The sequence below is a fragment of the Onychostruthus taczanowskii genome, unplaced genomic scaffold, assembly GCF_017590055.1.
Source record: "Onychostruthus taczanowskii isolate IOZ18803 unplaced genomic scaffold, ASM1759005v1 scaffold8, whole genome shotgun sequence".
In the NCBI taxonomy this organism is placed as follows: domain Eukaryota; kingdom Metazoa; phylum Chordata; class Aves; order Passeriformes; family Passeridae; genus Onychostruthus; species Onychostruthus taczanowskii.
In genome coordinates, this window is record NW_024505892.1 from 1936718 (window position 1) to 1956279 (window position 19562).

The following is a 19562-nucleotide window of genomic DNA, read 5'->3' on the forward strand; positions in this document are numbered from 1 at the left end:
TCAATGTTCCTGCTTTTTCCCTTCTGTTTCAGGGTGGTTTTACTCGTAAATATTCTCTGAGTTCCAAAACTGGAACACTCCTCCCAGAGTTTCCAAGTGCTCAACACCTTTTGCTTCAAGGGTGCATTTCTAAAGACAAGGTAAAAAGTGAGCTCCTTCTCTTCTGTCTAAGAGATCAAAAATTTGCCACAGAATGTTTCTTCATATCTTAGCCTTTGAGGTATTGACATGAAAGAGCCAGAAATGTCCATAATCAAACAGAGGTGACTGATTTATAGAGGGGGCAAACCTTTACTAACACCGATTAACCGGCTTTCCAATGGAAAGGTGGTTGAATTATTTACCTATTAACTGACCCAGTATTTTACAAACTGATGGTATGTAAGACGGGAGAGCAAAACAAACAAATAACCGAGAGTTGTATTCTTTACAAATGCCTTTGGATTTAAGGTAAATTTTGTTCTGATTAGAACAGAACAAATAATTCACAATAAATACTTAGATGAATTTTACTGTTTTTCATTAATTATTTGAAAAGCAGCTGAAAATCTGAACATATTTGGGTTTTTTTTAAATTACTTAAAACATTCCTCAAATCAATACTTGGTATTACTTGCCCTAAGGATAACTCTTCAGTTGGAAATACCTCTCATGTTTTATGTCTTTGACTCTTTTACTGTGTGTTACATCTGTGTTGTTTCTTGTCCCCTTACAAGCTGCTACATTGTGCTAGAAATCCTTTGACAGACATTTTGAACTTTTCAATTTAGTCTTCAGTGCCGGTGATAATGGTGACTGGTTTGAGACACGTTGTTTTGTGAGCCCCTCCTCCTAAGCTTGTTCTGAGAAAATAGTGAAGCCTAGGATTCCTCTAGGAGAAGCTAAAGAAAAGGAGCCGTCTTAGCTGGAAAACTTACCATTCATAAAGAAAGCCCAAGAACTGGTGTACTTAGCAGTGTGCACCACCTGCTGCTATAGTCTCCATCAGTGAAGTGACATCTCTCATATAGACAGCATTCTCATTAAATTTAAATCTGACAAATGTTTGGGGTTCCTTGGAGACCCAACACAGCAGTATAAACAAACTGATTTTTACTGCTCCAACAGTGGAGAAAAACTGGCAATTCATTCTCTCTTCATTTTTGGCTCAGCAGCATTGTGCATGACTGTCTAGGGACAGACTTACCGAGTTATGAGGAGACTGTGGGAAAGATGAATTTCTGTGTATCCTGCATTTTCTTTCCTTGCTACTCTTTTTTCATTTCTTGTTTTCTTATTTCCTGTTTTCTTTTCATACTGTCTTTTCCCTCCTTCAACTTATCTGACCAAAGGTTATTGAAACTAAGATATTTAGGTACTGTGTTGAAGACAGCCCATACTTGAAGTTTGACTCCTGCATTAAACTCTTAAGGAGTTCATTGCAACTCAGATGTCTGGAGAGCCCATAAATACAGCAGTCTTCACTAAAATAGATGGGTAGTTCCTGCATTTAATATTTCTGGAGAGAACTTACCCAACCTTTATACTTCCATCAACTCCTTTCAAAAACAATTGTTTAAAATGTTCTAGAGGACTTTGCTACTGCTTTTCAAAGATATGTAGTTAAAGAAGCAGCTCTGAAAGTCAGAAATGTCTGTTTTCAGGGAAATCTGCATCCTGAACCTATTGCAATAAGATGGCACCAGGTTCATTCAAAATCTGATAGTAGTTTGCTGGAGAAGTTCATAAACAGTAACAAACCTTCTGTGACTCAGGACCATAAGAATGGTTTTGCTAGCCCTTTTCCTTCCTTAAATGAGTTTGTGTATTTCTTGTCTTATAATTTGCTACAATTTTAAAAAAGTACTGCTTTTTATTTTTTTTTTAAATAAGGGAACACTCCATTCAGATAAAGTAGCTTGATGAGATGAAAGGGTGTTCTGCTTTTAAAAGTTGAGTTCATGTGAGGCAGTGATTAAACTTTGACCAAATGACTGGCAGCTATTTTCTCATTTGTCCACCTAGATGATGTTTCAGAACACTCATAGACGCCTATAGTAGCCTAATGATTAACTTGCACTGCTCTTTGGGATTAATCTTAGCTTCAGAAAGGTGAATTTACTTTACCATCTGACTGACTAATCTAGCTATTGCCTTACTTTATTATCCACATTTTCACAGTGTATACATGTTCAGATGCTACATATCTGACCACAGCATCAGTGCTTGACTTAAATAATGCTGGAATAATAATGATACAAAGCTGTTGATAAAGCTATAGATGAGTGATGTCCTCATCACTTCTGGATATACAGGCTGTCTGTTTGTAAATATACATTACAATGCAGTTTATATTATGTGTTTAAATACTAGCTACACAAAGCAGAAACTTAGATTACTGTAGCAGTAAAGGAAAGATTTAAGAAACTCTGTTTAATATTTCTTTCTTCCAAAACAGGTAGATACTCTTATCATGATGTACAAAACACACTGTCAGTGTGTCCTTGACAATGCAATTAATGGGAACTTTGAAGAGGTAAGGTTGTTTGAACACACACTTTTGGTTCATATGCATGGGAAGCCAATAAAGAATGATTTATGTCCATGAATCTGGTTCCTATTCCTTTAGATCCAGCATTTCCTATTGCATTTTTGGCAAGGAATGCCTGACCATCTTCTTCCTCTGCTTGAGAATCCCATCATCATTGACATTTTCTGTGTCTGTGACTCAATACTGTATAAGGTAAGTTAAGCATTTAGCTACATGAATAATCTCACCCACAGCACAGCTTCTGCATCTGTAAAGATAGAATGACAGGATGACATGCCTGCTTTCTGCTGTAAATCAGCAAGGAAATCACTGAAATCAAGAAATAAAATGGGCACCTATAAGAGCTGAACTCCAGTCTCACCTCAGCTGAACACCTGGTGTGTGACCACAGGCAGCAGAGCAACAGTGAAACCTTGACATATTTGCTTGAATGTAGCTAAAAGAAATGCTCATGTGCCCACTGACAAGGCTGACTAAGGTAATCCTGGATGAAAACTGAAGCCTTGTTCTCACTGAAAAGATTATTGCAATTTCTACCAGAAAGGAGAGTCTGTGGCACATTCATAAGGTGATTCCACATGCCAGTCTGCTGCTCGCAGGTTATGCCAGGCCATGTTTTCATGCTACCAAGTTGGAACAATACTGGAACAATTCTTGCCCCTCCTGCCAGCTGCCTTTCATTTCTGTTCCCTTGCTGATAGATGTACCAGCAAAACTGCTGCACTCTAAACTGCTCTGGGTTTCAAAAAAAGTTAAGGAATACTGGTTTTGAGGAGCTTTTGTACCATATGAGTCCTTTGATCTAACTCATGGCATGACCACATAAAAAGTTGAAACTAAATGACCCTTAGGAGTGTTGCAAGGTCAGGAATAAGTTGTAGACTGCTGGGGAAAAAACATTATTTTGCCACCAAAGTTTCCTGTGTTTTTAATGTGGACAGTCAGATCACATGATTATTTAGTAGATGCAAAGTACTTTGAGTTTCTTTGATAGGACATGCCATAGAAATAGGAAAAGGTTCTCATATAAGTGTCTCTCTAGCAGATTTCACATCAGATATTGATGAGAAGAAATAACTATTGGTTTAATAGTAAACTCTAACCAATCAAAGCAAAAGACTTGAAGCTTTTTAGATCTGATGATTTATTGTAATCTGTCTTTCTTTACTGTACAAAAATATGGGGGAAAGATCCAGAAAAGATGAAAATATGTGTTTCTTAGAAGCATAAAAAGCTGTAAAGTAAGAAGTGTTTTAGTTAGCATAGTAAAGCAAAGGTAATTAGCATCGAGAATCATAATTACTACCCAGGAGATGGGTCATTAAGCCTCATTTACTTGTAGAGGTTATAATGTACCTTGAGTTTATGAGGTTTTTCCTGCTCTAAATGTGTTGTCTCAATAGATTCAATATTAACTTCATTTATGATAGATTTAATGTGACAGAAGAAGAAATACTAGAGGAGCATTAAATTATAAATTGAATAAGACTGAATTTCTCAGAAGTTCATAAATTTGCTATTGTGCCTCTTCTTTGCTTCTCACTGTTTCTTATCTATAATCATGTTAGATATTCTTGACATCTGACAGAAGGAAGACGGAATTACATTGGATTGCCATCAAACTATTTACATGAACAGAAAGGAGATTTCTGGAACATTGTCTAACAACTTTGTCCTCCACAGTAATATTCCCTAGGGGGCATACCAGATGGCACAGTTTTTTTTGCCAAAACTGTTCCACGCCACAATTAGCTACAGGGAACTCTATGGATAAACTCTGAATGCCTGCAGTTCCATGTCCAGTTTGGTAGAAAGAAGAGTCAACACCTTTCAAAGACTTGGGAGATCCTTGAGTATCTGCTTTACAGAGAAGTGGTGATGCTAGAAAAGACAAAGTGTTTATGCAACTCACTTCTGCTGGTTTCCCTTCTTTAAGACATGGGGGACAGCATGTCCTGTTTGGTTTTTTTCCTCATTTTACTGGTATGAAGATACGCGATAAGTATATAAATGTCTCATATGTTCTTGTCTAATAGTGATTGGAAAAATCCAGGCATGTAAATATCTAGACAGTAGGTTGAATGGCTTTATTTTGTGTAAATTTTCTGCAATTTAAGTAGACAAGACAGACATGAGTGAATGGCCAGTGGAAGCATGATGTCATTTTCTGTTAACTTTTTGAAGGTTCTTACAGATGTACTCATCCCTGCAACAATGCAAGAAATGCCAGAAAGGTAGGTATTTTAAAATAATCGTGGTACATTCTGATTTTTAGGCATATTCCAGAAAAATACCAGTAATTCTATATTATAGAGAAATTTTCTCACAATATTTATGCTCATTTTTAGAACAGTAGAGTATGTATGGAAAAATAGTGTCAGCTCTGAGGGCAGCTATAGAACAGCCTTAAAATATTAGACAGCATTTTAGTGCCCTAACTGGCCCAGAGTTTTTCCCAGAAGAGGTATGTATCAATATGTATTCAACATATAGATCAGTGATAGATAATTTCCTGTTTCTTTTGGTAAAACCTGAGGACGAATTTCCAGATATGTTCAGAGGTCTGTTAGCCATAGATTGAAACCCAATTATTTAAACTAATGCCAGACAATTTTTATTGGTGATTCTCTAAATCACTTTTTGTTTCCCTTATAGTTTACTGGCAGATATAAGAAGTTTTGCAAAAAACTGGGAACAGTGGGTTTCTTCCTCTTTGGAAAATCTTCCAGACAGCTTGATAGATAAGAAATTGCCTATTGCACGAAGATTTGTTTCTTCCCTGAAACGACAGACGTCATTCCTACACCTAGCACAGGTAAACAGAATAAGATTATACATTCCAAAATGTGTCAGTTGCAGTCATTGTACCTTTCTGGCTATGAGATACAATGCATTATTTTTTCAACGTTGACCTTCAGCCATGGAAGACTTAAATCTTGTACTTTTAACCATGAAATTAGAAAGTGGCCATAAATAGATCTGACCAGAACTTTAAACCTTTGTACCAGAAAAGAGAGCAAATAGCATGGTTATAATGAACTGCCATCACAGGAACTATTTTCAATAAAATTATCAAGAGGAATATATGTGTATTTTGTTTAGTACTGCATTGCAAAATATTGGATGATTCTTCTTGCCTAGCAAAGATTCGCTGCCTTGTCCATGTTGTTCTATTTCTATTCAAGTTTTGAATGGAAAGAAGAAATGGGAGTGACAGGTAGTTGGAGACTCCAAGGCTATGTTGTCAGGATACAGGTGTCTGCAGTGAGGAGTCACCTCCATGCGATGGTTTTGTAGGTTATCCAAAAGGATACAATGCCTTTTGAGGAATTTATTTCCGTGCTACCATCTTGGGTTTTGAGGTGATAGTCCTCATGAATAACTGTAGGCACACCAGAGATTCTTCTTGACTTGGTTTTCTCTTTCATAAATACAGAAGCAGCATATGGGTGATCTTGTGAAGATAATCTGATAGGAAGGCATATTAGAAGAGCATCAGGAGTCTAATGAAAGGGAAACACCTCATCTGATCTGTGCTAAACCCAGCCATGACAATAAAACTAAACATAAGATTCTTCTCTGAATAGTTTTTTGGGTGGTCCCCAGGTGTGGGTCTGTACTGGTTTTGGCTGGGATAGAGTTAATTTTGTTCATCATAGTATGGGTCTATTTTGGATTTGTACTGGAAACTATTGATAATTCAGGGCTATTTTAGTTACTGCTGAGCAGTGTTTACACACAGCCAAGACCTTTTCTGCTTCTTACACCACACTGCCAGCAAGTAAGTTGGAACTAAACAAGTAAGTTGGAGGTGCACAAACATTTAGCAGGGGATATAGCTGGGACAGCTTTCCCCAGCTGATCACAGGGATATTCCTTACTACAAATCAACAATGAAACTGGGGGGAAGTTTGGCAGAGGACCACTGCTCAGGGACCTGGCTGGGCACTGGCCAGTTGGTGGGTGAGAAATGGTTTTAATTGTTGGTTTTTGGTGTTTCTTTTAAACTTTTAAATTATTGTTGTTGTTATTTTCATTATTTCTTTTAAAAAATATCAAACTGCTTTTAACCTAACCAACAAGTTTTGTTACTTTTATTCTTTAATTCTCTCCCCCATCCCTTGGCAGTGTAAGGAGTGAGTGAGTGGCTGTGTGGTGCTAAGCTGCCAGCTGGGGCAAAACCACAACAGGGTCTCACGATTTTACCTTGCTTTCTCTTGCAGATTGCTAGGCCAGCTCTTTTTGATCAGCACGTGGTGAATTCCATGGTGTCGGATATTGAAAAAGTAGATTTGAACAGTATTGGTTCTCAGGCCCTCCTTGCAGTTTCAGGGAGCACAGACTCCGATGGGGAAGTTTACAGTGAATGTAAGTCCATGGTGATATAGTTTTACCATTAAAAGTACATTCTTTCATTCCATGCCACACTAGTCTGCTTGGACTGACTGAGACAGGGCACTCATAGATGCTGCTTTCTCTAATCTAGTTCACCATAAACTTCACTAGGTTAAGAAAACCAATTGGTTGCCCTGGCATGTCCTACAAGAACAGAAGCTAGAAGCTTGTGCTGGAAAGTCATCCCAGCTAGATGACTTTAAATGGTTGCTGAAAAATTCCTTTACATGTCAGTTTCCAACCTCTTTTGAAACTTGGCACTATCCTATATGGGGATATTGCACAGATCAATTCTTGAAAGGTTTGTCTGAAATTCCATTTCATTATGGCCTAATGTAATGGATATTTTAACTAGTTTCCTTTTTTTAAAATTAATAGTATTTTCTTCTGAAATTTGAGCTTTAAAAATATATGCAATTTTCTATTTAGTGTAGCAGCTATTTTTATACACAAAATAGAGTGAAGTAAAAATTTTGAGTAGGTTAATTTTCATATATATTGTTAAAAAAAATAGTAATTTTCTCTATTAAAAAGAGAACTTTGTCATAGGAGTCATGTTGGTGAGAGTTTCAAGAGCTGAAAGGAATGTGTTGTCCTGTAAATTATATTACTTTGATTATGACAGTTTGTTCTCTTTAATGATTCACAGTCCTATTCACATTTTCATTTGAGTTGCTCCTTTCCCACTTTTTTTGTGCAGTTATTTTTTATTTTATTATTTGTCTTCTTTCACACTGGTGAAAAAAGAAAAAAAAGAAGAGAAATTGCTGGTCCTTCAGGCACTTTTTGAAAATGGAAATTGAGGAAATTAACTTTATATCCTATTGGAGGAACTTGTAAAATATGAAGAAAACATAAGGCACTGCAAACCTGCCATATTAGAGAGAAAGCTTTATTAGTAAATCTAGTATTAGAAAGATTTTCAAGATTGAATCTACAAAGGAATGGAAAATACAATAATCTTCTTTTGCTTTTATTTTCTTATAAAACTTCATTGTCTTACAACCTGTACCGTTGTAATGCTTAAGTAATTAAAATACGTGTGTGTGATGGATATGTGTGTGCTTGCTTTGCTGGGGAATTACTTATTTCTTCACTGCTCTAATTCTTTGATTTTCCTTTCCATGCTACAATATTGTCATATGGCTGGTGAGTGGCTTTTTCTCATGTTCGGAATAGAGTGCGATGATGTGTTCTCCTTTTTACATGGTAGATGACTCTATTACAGTGTTCCAAGAACTGAAGGACCTCCTAAAGAAGAATGCCACTGTGGAATCATTTATTGAATGGTTGGATACTGTGGTTGAGCAAAGGGTTATCAAGGTACCTTTCAAATGTTCTGCCTGACTCCAGACCAAATCCTGCTCCCCTAACTCCTTATGCAGTCCCACTGGTTTTCCACAAGGAATTTTCATCTCTACTCCTATCTCCTTTACTGTGACAGGGAAGTTTGTAATTTGGTGTCAGATTCCTGTAGTATTAGTCCAGATTAATCATGCTGAGTGATCTCATGTGTGTGACAAACCAAGTATTGTAGCTAAGACACTAAAGTCAGCACTTTCACAAACTGTAAGACAGAAACCCTCTGACCTTATGTGTGCCTGCAGAATCACAGGGAGATTGCTCTGGGTAAAGTGAGAAAAAGTTGTTTCTTAGAGAAACAATTAATTTCTCTTCCATGGCATTTAGGTGGTACTGTGTGTGATATAAGTTACTGCAGCATGTGGATTCAGAAGAAGCTATCCTCCTGAAGGATTTCTACATCAGGATGGAAGATAGATACAGTTCTGTAGCTTTGTAAGGTGCTTAACTCAGTAACTGATTGTTACTGAAGGGATTTCCCTTCCCATCTCCAATTACCAAGATGCATTTTCATCACAAGTATTTTATGTGCATGTAGTTATGCAGAAATTAATAAACTACAGCTTAGAACAAAAGAAAGGATATTTTCTTATAGCTGAGTAAAAGATATTTACCCAATTTGTGATTCTAATTACTGTAAGCTAGTAGAATGAGGTGTTACATATTGTTGGCTAATAGCTGAACACTGGTCTTCTCATCAGACTTCTTTTTATCTGAAAATGCAATATCTTATTCATCATTTCAGGTAGGATCTTGATATGAATGGGTGCAAAAGGATGAGACAGTATAGTTAGCATCAACTGGCTGGCAGAAGAAAGACTGCCACTTACAGGAAGACCATAGGCATGCCCTTTTTCCTTTCTTTGCCTGTTTTCCCAAATTTCAATGGAGGCAGTGATAATTTCTTTCTTTTTAAAGTTCTCTGAGTTTCCTAGCAATTGCTGACACAATTGCTGACCCTGTGAGCAGCGCAGCTTTGGATTACTCAGGGCAGCAGAGCCAAAGCAAGTCCTCACATAAACAGAAATCTCCCTAGGCAAAAAAAAAATCCCATTGAAGCTGAGTAATCTCAATTTATCTTAGACTGGAGTGATTATAGTCTAAATTTCCTTCTACAATTTCAGAAGACAATTCCTGATAAGCAAGTCAGGCAGCAAAGGTGAAGCAATTTTCCATTCAGCATCTACAATGTGATACCATATTGTTAAAGCTAACAAGTATGGTTCCTAGAATTGTTTTCCTGTACTTAAGGGAAGAAGTACCAAGAAGTTTTGATATGAAGCTAGGTCGACTTGAGCAGAAGCTAATCATTTACAGAACATGTAATCCTTCCACTGCTGTTTGCCTTCTGTTCCTGCTAAAGTGTGGCTACTGTCAAGCTCACACAACAGCTTCTTTCTGCTTGATGTTTGAGAAAGTAACAGGGTATATGTTGCTACACAAACAAATCACTGCCAGAGCAAAGAGACTTTATGAAATAAGCAGTATTAAAAGCATCACTTTGGTCATCATGATGGTAACATACCATTCTGTAGGAGACATTCTGACCAGTATTACACAGATTAAAGTAAAAAGACTGATTTATATTCCCTGTTTTTATGGAATAACAGTGCCAGGGGGTGGGACCCTCCTTCCTTCCTTCCTTCCTTCCTTCCTTCCTGCCTGCCTCCCATCCTCCCTCTCTTCCTCACCTGTATAGTCACAGAACAACTTGACACCTTTAATACTAGAATATGGAGTAATTTATGTCCCATCAGGGCCCAAGCAGTAAGCAGTTTGCTTCATCTGACATTGACAGACAACATTCTGTGATTGCACTGGAAGGAGTGGAGGCTGCTGTTTTACCAAGTTAGGTCACACAGCAGGGATATAGTTTGAATCAGGCTGCTTGATTCACTCTGACACATCAGCCTGAGTTAAGGAGTCCTTGATTCTCAAGGATATTCAGTTCTTCTCTCCTGTTGGCAGAAAGCAAGTGAGCATTCCTAACAGTATTTTACTGTTCTCTTTCAGGCAAGCAAGCAAAATGGGAGGTCTTTAAAGAAGAGAGCTCAGGACTTCCTTCTGAAATGGAGCTTCTTCGGTGCTCGAGTCATGCATAACCTAACTCTAAACAATGCATCAAGTTTTGGTACCTGAGCTTTAGAAAAACACTCATATTTTGTACATATATGTTCAGCACTTACCAGCTTTCCACTATTTCCTGTGCTGAGGAACCCATCCTAATCTAAAAATTCTATTATCAAAGCCACAAAAACTGTGTGATGTATTTTTCAAACTAATATTTCACAGTAAATGCTAGCAATATTTTGCTGGTGACCTGTGTCATAGGCTTGTTTGTAAATGGTATTTTTCTTTTGAATTGCTGTTTTGATGCTGCTTTGACATTTAAGTGCTAGAAGTTTTGTTTGTCTTAATGTTGCAATGACTGCATATCTCAGTATAACAGACAAAATATTTAAATTATTGGTTTTACCTGTGGATCAGTTTGGTCAAAAAATACCGTTGCATATAAGTTCTTAGGCATAGTATGTTTGAAAAAAAAAAAAAGGAATTTGGCAGTCATCACACATGTAATTCTGGAATCAGCAGATGATCAATTTAATAGTGTTTGTGGCTTTTAAAAATTAAGGGTCACACCTGCATCTTTAGGAATGTTTACATTTTTGGGAACACTCAGAAAGAGCCCTATATAAGAGGGAAGATGGCAGAGCAAGTGAAACGAACCCTAGTATGCAATGTCATATCTTTAGCCATTGGTACATTGTTATCTAAAATTCAGAGGGTATTTGAAATTACTGTAGGGACACATACATTTTTTTAATGTGATATATCCTTGAAATAAGGTCAAAGATTTTACCAGTTATTGTCTGGTTATTTAGCACAAGGCAAACAGAAATAGAGCAGAGGCATTCTAGCAGACTTCAGCCTTATCTAGTTCCTCTGTGTGCTCTCTTCAAGTATAAAGCATGTCTCACTTTCATCAGTATTTTTCTTTGATGTAATTAGTGGTCAAATAACCTACAGGACAGTAAACAATTGAGCTAGGTGGGCCAGTGCAAAGAGAGATTAGAGCTAGAAGTTAGGCACTATTCCTTGTTGGTCTTGCCAGGTCATTTAAAGTCCACAATTATTTGTTTGTTTCACTGGCTTCTTGTGGAGTGGTGAGAGATGGTCACAAAGATAACTCAGCTACTCTCTCTCTCTCTTTCTCCTCCAAAAGGTTCTTTTCATTTGATCCGCATGTTACTAGATGAGTACATCCTGCTTGCCATGGAGACACAGTTCAATAATGACAAAGAACAAGAACTCCAGAACCTACTGGACAAATACATGAAGAATTTAGGTAACTAGAGCTTGCTTCTTTTGCATGTACTCCGGTAGGTTTAGAAATTGATGTATTTGTTTAAGCAGAAGCAAGTGTACAGTGTTCTCCTGAAGGTGTGGTTATGTGCAACGTTGTCAAATTCACCTGGAAAGTTTGTGACCATTCACTCAGCAATTCATTCCCACCTTCCTAACACTTCATAACAATTTGTTGGAATGACAATACTAAGGATCACTGAAATTATCTTGGATGCAGCAAAGACTTGTAGGTACATCTGAAGGGCCGTAAACTGAAGTGCAAAAAGAGGTATAAGTAGCAGAAAGGGCAGGAATTGCTAATCCAGTTTTTCCCCAAAGCTTAAATATGTAATTACAACTTGAACCAGGAATCTATTAACTGTTACCAGAGTGCAAATATCCCTTCAGCGTCAAAACACAAGTTTAGAGCCCTATTTATCATGTGGTTGAAGTATTACTGTATGGAAGAGAAATAAAATGATTTGAACACAGTATCCTTAATGTTTTCCATCTACCAAGATTCTTCAAAGTTAGACAGTTTGAAATTATATGTTCCAGGTCCTTTGCTGTAAAAAGAATGAAGATTGATTTGAATCAAGTTCTGGTCCAAGTTAATAATTAAAAATCCATTGAAACTTCAGAAACTTGCAGAATTATTTTTTATTAGCATTAGCACTGGTAGTCAATCCTTAATTTTTTGGTTATTGTTACTCTAAATCTGCACTTTGCTGCAGGAAATATGCATAGGATTTGTCTGACAGTAAGTGCTGCACTTCTTTCAATTCACCCTCCAGAAGAAAATCTTGGCCTGTGTGACAGTTGCCTTGTCCTTGTGTGCTTAGGTGAAGTACTTGAAACCATAAGGTAAAATCGTGGTTTCCTCTGAAGAACAGCAAAACTGACTTTTTCAATAATCTGCAAAAAGCTGAAGAACTCTTGAGTATAACAAATGCTTTTCTCTAGATATCAATATGGAAAGAGAGTTCAGGAATCCTAAAGTTGCCATTGTTCGTTCTTTAGGATGAAATGTCGATCCTGATTCACTCTTAATGCACTTTACTTTTCACTGTTGACCTTTACTTCAAGGGAATAAATCTGATTCATACTTTCAATGTGATGGCTTCAGTAAGGAGCTGAAACTGTGTGATGTAGATCTGTGGTCAGGGAAAATGATACAGACAGAACTTATGTTCAGTGAAGATATGTAACAGCCAACAAGGGTTTTCATTTACCCTTCCAGATGCAAGCAAAGCCACCTTCACTGCATCACCAAGCTCTTGCTTCCTAGCAAATCGCAACAAAGCCGCTCCTCTGCCCAGTGACACTTCAGTCAAAAACGAGTGCCTAGGAGAGCAAACCTACGTGTCCTTGTCAGCTGGCCAGCCCAGCAGTGCACCTTCTGGTCTGAACCCCTTCACCACAGGAGATGGGGACAGTATGCAGCTGACAGGTGTGTATCACCTCTTCCATCTTCTCCTTCCCTTATTTGATTGTTAGTCTTTCAGTTCGTGGCAGCGTGTTGCTGTAGGAGGAACGATGACCACATGCATTTATGAAGACCTCTAGTAAACAACATTTCATGAGCTCACCTTCTGTGGTGATTTACAGAAGTCAGCAATTGTAATTACCCTGTCAGTAATAAATAGTTCCTCTTGGAAAAATGGTAAAACTATCTTGGAATTTTTGGCTTGGTGAGGTTCTTGTGAGAAGAGAATGAACAGTAAACCTGGAGCACATAAGGAGTGTAACTGTTGGGAATTCCCACTGAATGTGGCACCTCAAAGCTGGAGAACGAAAGGGAGAAGTTTTATATACTGAAGCCATGAAATAAAAGCTGTGAAATATGTATGTGGGGGCAGCACATATCTTTTGTAAAGGTTTCAAATGATAATCTGCGCTTCAGTAGAGGGTTTGTGTCTTAACAGCAGTACTGAGGTATGACACTAAACACGGTTAATGTTTATTCATTCCAGATCAAATGGAGCTGTCTCAAAGCACTGGTCACCTCATGACTCCACCCATCTCACCAGCCATGGTCAGCCGAGGAAGTGTTATCAACCAGGGGCCAATGGCTGTGAGACCTCCCAGTGCAGGTCCCATGTTATCGACGCATTCACAGTGCTCTTCCTACTCAGAACCCCTTTACCAGACTTTGTCACAGACTAATCAGAATTTCTACGGAAACAATTCCAACTACCAGGCTATGTTCAGGACACAGGCCCATTCCACTTCAGGAGTTTATGACCACAGAGCAGAGCCCAGTCGATTCAATGCCCTGAGTGAACAGCAGTTCTCCAGAGACTACTTCAGCAACAGTTGTGCCGTGTCTCCCTACAATGCCAGATCCCCTTCCAGCTATGGTACCTCCAACATGTCTCAAGATACACACAATATGCAGTTTCTGAATAGCGGGAGTTTCAATTTCTTGAACAACTCAGTATCTACATGTCCAGGAGCAGCTTATCCTGCTAATGCTTCCAACGGTATTGATACATATTTTCTTTTTCCTTTTGTTTCTCTTTCATTGCTGGAGTAAAACACCTTTTCTCTGCATTTTTTTCCTATGGAAGATGTGTTTCAGCTTTTATTTATACATTCCTGTTTTCCACTTCTCTGATAACACACAGAGATTGTAAAGCAGCTTAATAAGCTACTTAAGGGTTTATTTTCCTCTGGTGAATTCTCAGTTGACCTCAAATTTATCTGCTGCCCTATGTTAATCTTCCTTTGGTATCATCACCATATCTTGCACAAAGGAAGAAAAACCAGGATGATCTTATTGTTTAACAATCTCTTGAAAAGCCCCCAAAACATTTGCTGTGAAACAGGAGATACAAGATAGCTTACTTCAGGGATCAGCATAATGAAGTTGCAGGGTGGAAAGAAGTATAAAAATGTACAATCGTTTGGGACTTTGTCTCTCTCATTTCTCAAACTTCAAATGTAAAATTACTGCTTCAGAGGTATAGTCAGCAAAACACCTCCCTCTTCTGGAGGAAAGACACAGTGGAAATACTACTTTCATGTGGATTTGTCTATGCAGTGAGTGCATATTACCCTGAAGATTTTCTTTCCATGTATGCTTTCCTTCATCATAAGCTTCAGAAGGAAGCACTGAACTGTGCATAGGACTCCCCGTGGTATCTCTTAAGGCCAGTGATTGCAGGCTATATTTGATTCTGAAATTAGAAGGAAAGAAACTGAAGGCATGACTGAACCCTTACCATAGTTTGGTTTCCTTGTTACCACCTCTCTTTTGTGTCAGTCTTTACATATGCTGCTTATTTTCCTGAACTCTGTGTGTATATAAATAATCTTATGGTGAAGGGTTTCATCCAATAACAAGTACTGTTTTTCCAAGGTTGTCAGAGGCTCATACACTACCAAGTAGTTTCATTCATCTTTTTTTCCATCTTCAATTAGGATATTATGGAAACAGCATAAATTATTCAGAATCTCACAGACTTGGAACAATGGTGGACCAACATGTTTCTGTAATCAGCAGTGTCAGCAGCATTCGGCCTCTGCCATCCTACAGTGATGTACATGATCCACTGAATATCTTGGATGACAGCAGAAGAAAACAAACAGGCTCCTACTACTCAGATTCCTCACCTTCTATTGTCTGCCGGACCCCTATGTGTAAGTACAGCCAACAACTGAGGAGCAGCTGTGAACTTTTCACTATCCTATCAAATGCTGGGTATTAAATTGTTGCTCACATACACAATATGTGAAATGCAACACAGAGATGAAGCAGCTCGGTACTTAGGATGTGTTTTCCTTAAAATTGAGTTTAATAAATTTGCTTCCTTGAGGGGGTCTATAATCCATTGTCTAGGAACAGTGGAATGATTGGCCTGAGTTGCATAAAAATGTGTATTGGGAAGCACTTTCTAATTATTAAGTAAACTAATAATAGACTGGACTTTTCTAGGGTCTCTTGGATATCCTCACTGTCAAACAGATCAAGTGAATCCTGGGTCAGGGGTGTCTCAGTATATACTTCCTGTGCTCTGGTCCCCCATTCTCTGCTTCAACAACTGTGTAATAGGCAAAGCTCCCACTGACAGTGAATTTTAGGCAGAAATACCCATTCCCGAAGGGTTTGTTTTGGTATATGCCTTAAACAAATAGCAGCCAAGTAGGGTCTCACATTCCAAAAAGGGTTGCATGGAAGATATAAACTAGGGCACTTCATTTCTACACAAGATTACACCTTCCTGTTAATCTTGCACAGAAGATCAGACATTTCTGTCCTTCAGATGATGTGCCTGGTAGATAGGAGTTTCCATCAATGCAACTGGATTGTTGTGATTTCTGTTAAATTCAATACATTGAAGACTTGCAGTGACGGTAACCTTTTTTTCCCCACAGCTTCAAACTTGCAAACCACATCTTCTTCACAGTGTATGTATGGAACATCTGGTCAGTTCTCTTCCCAGGAAAATCTGGAGGTCCATGCCCCACCAAACCGAGATATGGTGCCATCTTTACCACCAATCAACACTGTCTTCATGGGAGCAGCTGCTGGAGGAACCTGAGAGAGACATGTCTGTGCCCTAAGCTTACTTTCCAATCCCAGACATTAAGGCTATGATGATAGTCCCCTTTCCAAGTTGGTGGAAGATAAAACTAGTACATATAGGTGTTAAAGAAGTGATTTTAGCAATGTTATCAGCCCTCCACACACAAAAAATAGCTATATTTAGATTGGGTCCTGCTTATGAATCTCTCAGGATTGCTCTCACCATTACAGCTTTTCAGTCAGAAATTCAGGGTAAGCAGAAAGAGACAGTGATTCTTGCACACAAGAATAAGTTGTAAAGAAATTATTACATCTATTCCTAATTTATTAAAAATGCTATTTTAGTCTTTCACTTATATCTTTTTTATATATATAAAATGTTTATTTAATGCCTGTGTTGCTCATTATTTATTAGGATCACAGAGTAACTGTTTACTTTCTCATGTTTGACAGATTGTCAAATGTATGTATCCTACCTCCTATGGAAATGTTTACAAGGTCAGTTTTTACTGTTTTAAATGAAACTAAGCCAAACTATAAAGTTTTTTACTGTTGTTCTTTGGAAAGTCAATTTCAAATGTTTAGTGCCTACTTGTGTAAGTGAAAGTTCTCAGGAAATAAATAAAACTTATTATGGAGATTTTATTTTTCTTCCTCTTAAAATAAAACCAACAAAACATGTAAATATCATAAGCTAACTAACTGCAGTAGTCTGCTACTGTAGCTGTATAACTGAAGGAAATGAAACTGTGCTAGTAAATGTCATGGGATTTCAGAATTACCTGTGGTATGAGCCCAAAGTTTTTTCTGGTGGAAATCCATAAAAATACATTCATCAGCTTTCACTGATTTAGGGCAACTGTGTAAACTGAGACTGAAAGTAATAAAGGTTATTAAAAAATTTTGCAACCCTTCAATAGCTATTTTAATTTTAAAAAGTGTTTTACAGATGCCATGATAATCTGTGCACAAACACACAATTATTTATGTTTCTGGAGAAGCTAGTGGTGTTAGAGAGGACAAAGAAGAGAACACACTTACAAAACAAACTTCTTGCTATGCATTCATGAAATAACAGGTGTTATTTTATAATCAGATTATCTGAACACCAAATTCAGGTTTGGATTTAAATCCATTCCCATTCAGTCCATTAAATATATGCTGAATATTGTAAACATGAAGAAAAGTGCATTTTTGGTGGAGGAAGATGGATGATACCAGGATGAAGGTTTTCATTCTAATTCTGTAAAACTTCCTTCAGTATCTGTCTATCATGAGAAATCTGCAGAAAAGCAATCAAATACATTGGCCTGGACTAGGTTGTGAATAATTCTGGATATGAAACACTTTATACAGGAAAAAGACACTATAGTTCAGTAATTGAGAAGTGGAAGACTTCAGCTCAACTGCTTCCTAATTCAGGAAGAAGACTTAGGCTGTGACCAAAAGTACCATAATGGTGCAAGAAAGCTTTGGTTTCTATACAAATTCACAGAAGTGATGGTAACACAGATTGTTCAATATTTATTGGACAAAGCTTTGTAGCAAATGAAGTAAATACTGCAAAAGAGTTCTTTCTTCATGACTGTTTGGGATGTATTTTGTCCTAAAATAACTCCTATTAAAGTCAGGTTCCCTCCCTATCTATGCAGGTCACCACTATAGTCAGTGACAGGAGAGGAGATACCTGCTGTTCCAAGGAGTTAAGATGGGAAGGGGAGTACGATGGTAAGGGATATGCCACCAGAGCAAGGGACATGTCACTATCCTGAGACCCTTGGCTCCCTCAGCTAACCAGTGACATGGCACAAGTAATTAATTTAAGGTCAAAACTTCCTGGTTGTTGAATGTATGTGAGGGGAACATGTAGAATTTAGAGAAAATAGGCAATCACTAGCAGACAGGGGTTTAGTCCATTAGGCTCTACATAAAATGAACTCTCTGTACATAGTTTCTCATATGGGATATGGGATTTATATGCATCATTTCACATAATTTATTGTTGATATGTAAACCATTTTGCACTGGGATTTGTTGGGTTTTTTGGGTTCCCCCTCCCCACCAATAAATTACTATGTCTGCACATCATCTGAGGTAAGATATGATCGTATGTCATTAAATGTGCAGATTCTCCAGAAGTCTGCGGAACACAAAGTAGCATGAAGTATCATGCTGTTGGAAATTGCAGTTCATTTTCAAGAGCAAAGAGCAATAAAAATATTCTAATATTCAAATAGCCAGTTGAGAGAATTCTCTCATAGTGCTGCAGAACAAAAAAACCCATCATAATTGTAACTAGCTAAACGAAATTAGAAACTTCCATTTTATGACCCATTAGTTCAATCAAATAAATGGCTTGATGAATTCAGTATGTTTTGTCTGTATAAAATGAAATAACTCATAGCTTTTGTGAATAGCCCATGGGAAGATTTTTATCTTTTGTGTTGTAACAGCATTACAGTAAATCATATGAAGAATTAATGGAGTTGCTATTTGGTGGTTTTGTATTAGTAAGTTCGGTTGCATTTCTGTGGATACATTAATACATTGGTGTTAATATACACATGCCTAGAAATCTCTGTTAAAAATTGTACTTATTGAGTTTAAGCAGTGTCAAATGAATCTTGCCTGAAGGAAAAAACAAAGCTTTTTTTTTTTTTTTTTTTTTGAGAAAAATAACCATGAAAAATCTTTTTGATCTATTTGTTGGTAGCAATTACTCTGAACTAGTGCTAGGAAAGGCAAAAGAGGTGGGTGAGCAAGGTGGATTTGCTTCCACTTTTAAAGTAAAAGTTACTCTAATACAAATTATATCAACCAACATTGGAGAAAAACCAATTGTCTTGTGTGCCATGAGCCCATGCCCTCGCTGTGCAGAATTTGTGCTGGAAGAGGGGTGCAGTTCTTTGATCCTGAAGGTAATTAGGACCATGGGAATATTGCTTCAAACTCAAAATTAGTGAGAAAGTTGGCTTTTACCTTTAAACGTGCAGTGAAAGCACAGTGAAATGACTTGCAAAAGGTAAGTGTATTGTTCTGTCATACCACACACCAAATCACTGATCAGATCAGCATCCTGTCTCCATCTTGTATATAAGTGATTGCTGGTCACTGGGAGGAAGGGAGTCTTTGATGCAGAGCCATTTAGCAGAATCTCGTACCTGGTGCAGACTATTAGAAGGTCACACATACACAGGGGGAGGAACAGATGTTTTGTATGATGCAGCACAGTATTTTTTCCCTCAGTATGCAGTCAGGACTGAGTGGACTTTAGGCTTATGGAGCAATAAACAGTGGTACAAAAAATCCCTGCTCTTAGACCACTTGGAGGCAACCTGTAGAGATATTATCAGACTTAGAAAAGCAGATATTTGACACTAAAGAATCAATACAAGTCATTAA

The 19562-nt window shown here is 37.7% G+C and overlaps 1 protein-coding gene across 1 annotated transcript in view; it reads left to right on the top strand.

Annotated features, from left to right (window-relative positions):
* RFX6 (regulatory factor X6) overlaps nt 1-16176 on the top strand; it is a 32707-nt gene extending 16531 nt beyond the window's left edge. The window contains exons 7-19 of the mRNA XM_041423924.1: nt 33-140; nt 2438-2515; nt 2609-2722; nt 4715-4764; nt 5186-5345; nt 6754-6898; nt 8139-8248; nt 10301-10418; nt 11511-11633; nt 12873-13082; nt 13606-14115; nt 15056-15274; nt 16010-16176. Coding sequence (XP_041279858.1) covers nt 33-140; nt 2438-2515; nt 2609-2722; nt 4715-4764; nt 5186-5345; nt 6754-6898; nt 8139-8248; nt 10301-10418; nt 11511-11633; nt 12873-13082; nt 13606-14115; nt 15056-15274; nt 16010-16176 — 2112 coding nt within the window. The remainder of the gene's footprint in view (nt 1-32; nt 141-2437; nt 2516-2608; nt 2723-4714; nt 4765-5185; nt 5346-6753; nt 6899-8138; nt 8249-10300; nt 10419-11510; nt 11634-12872; nt 13083-13605; nt 14116-15055; nt 15275-16009) is intronic.
* The last annotated feature ends 3386 nt before the right edge of the window (nt 16177-19562 follow it).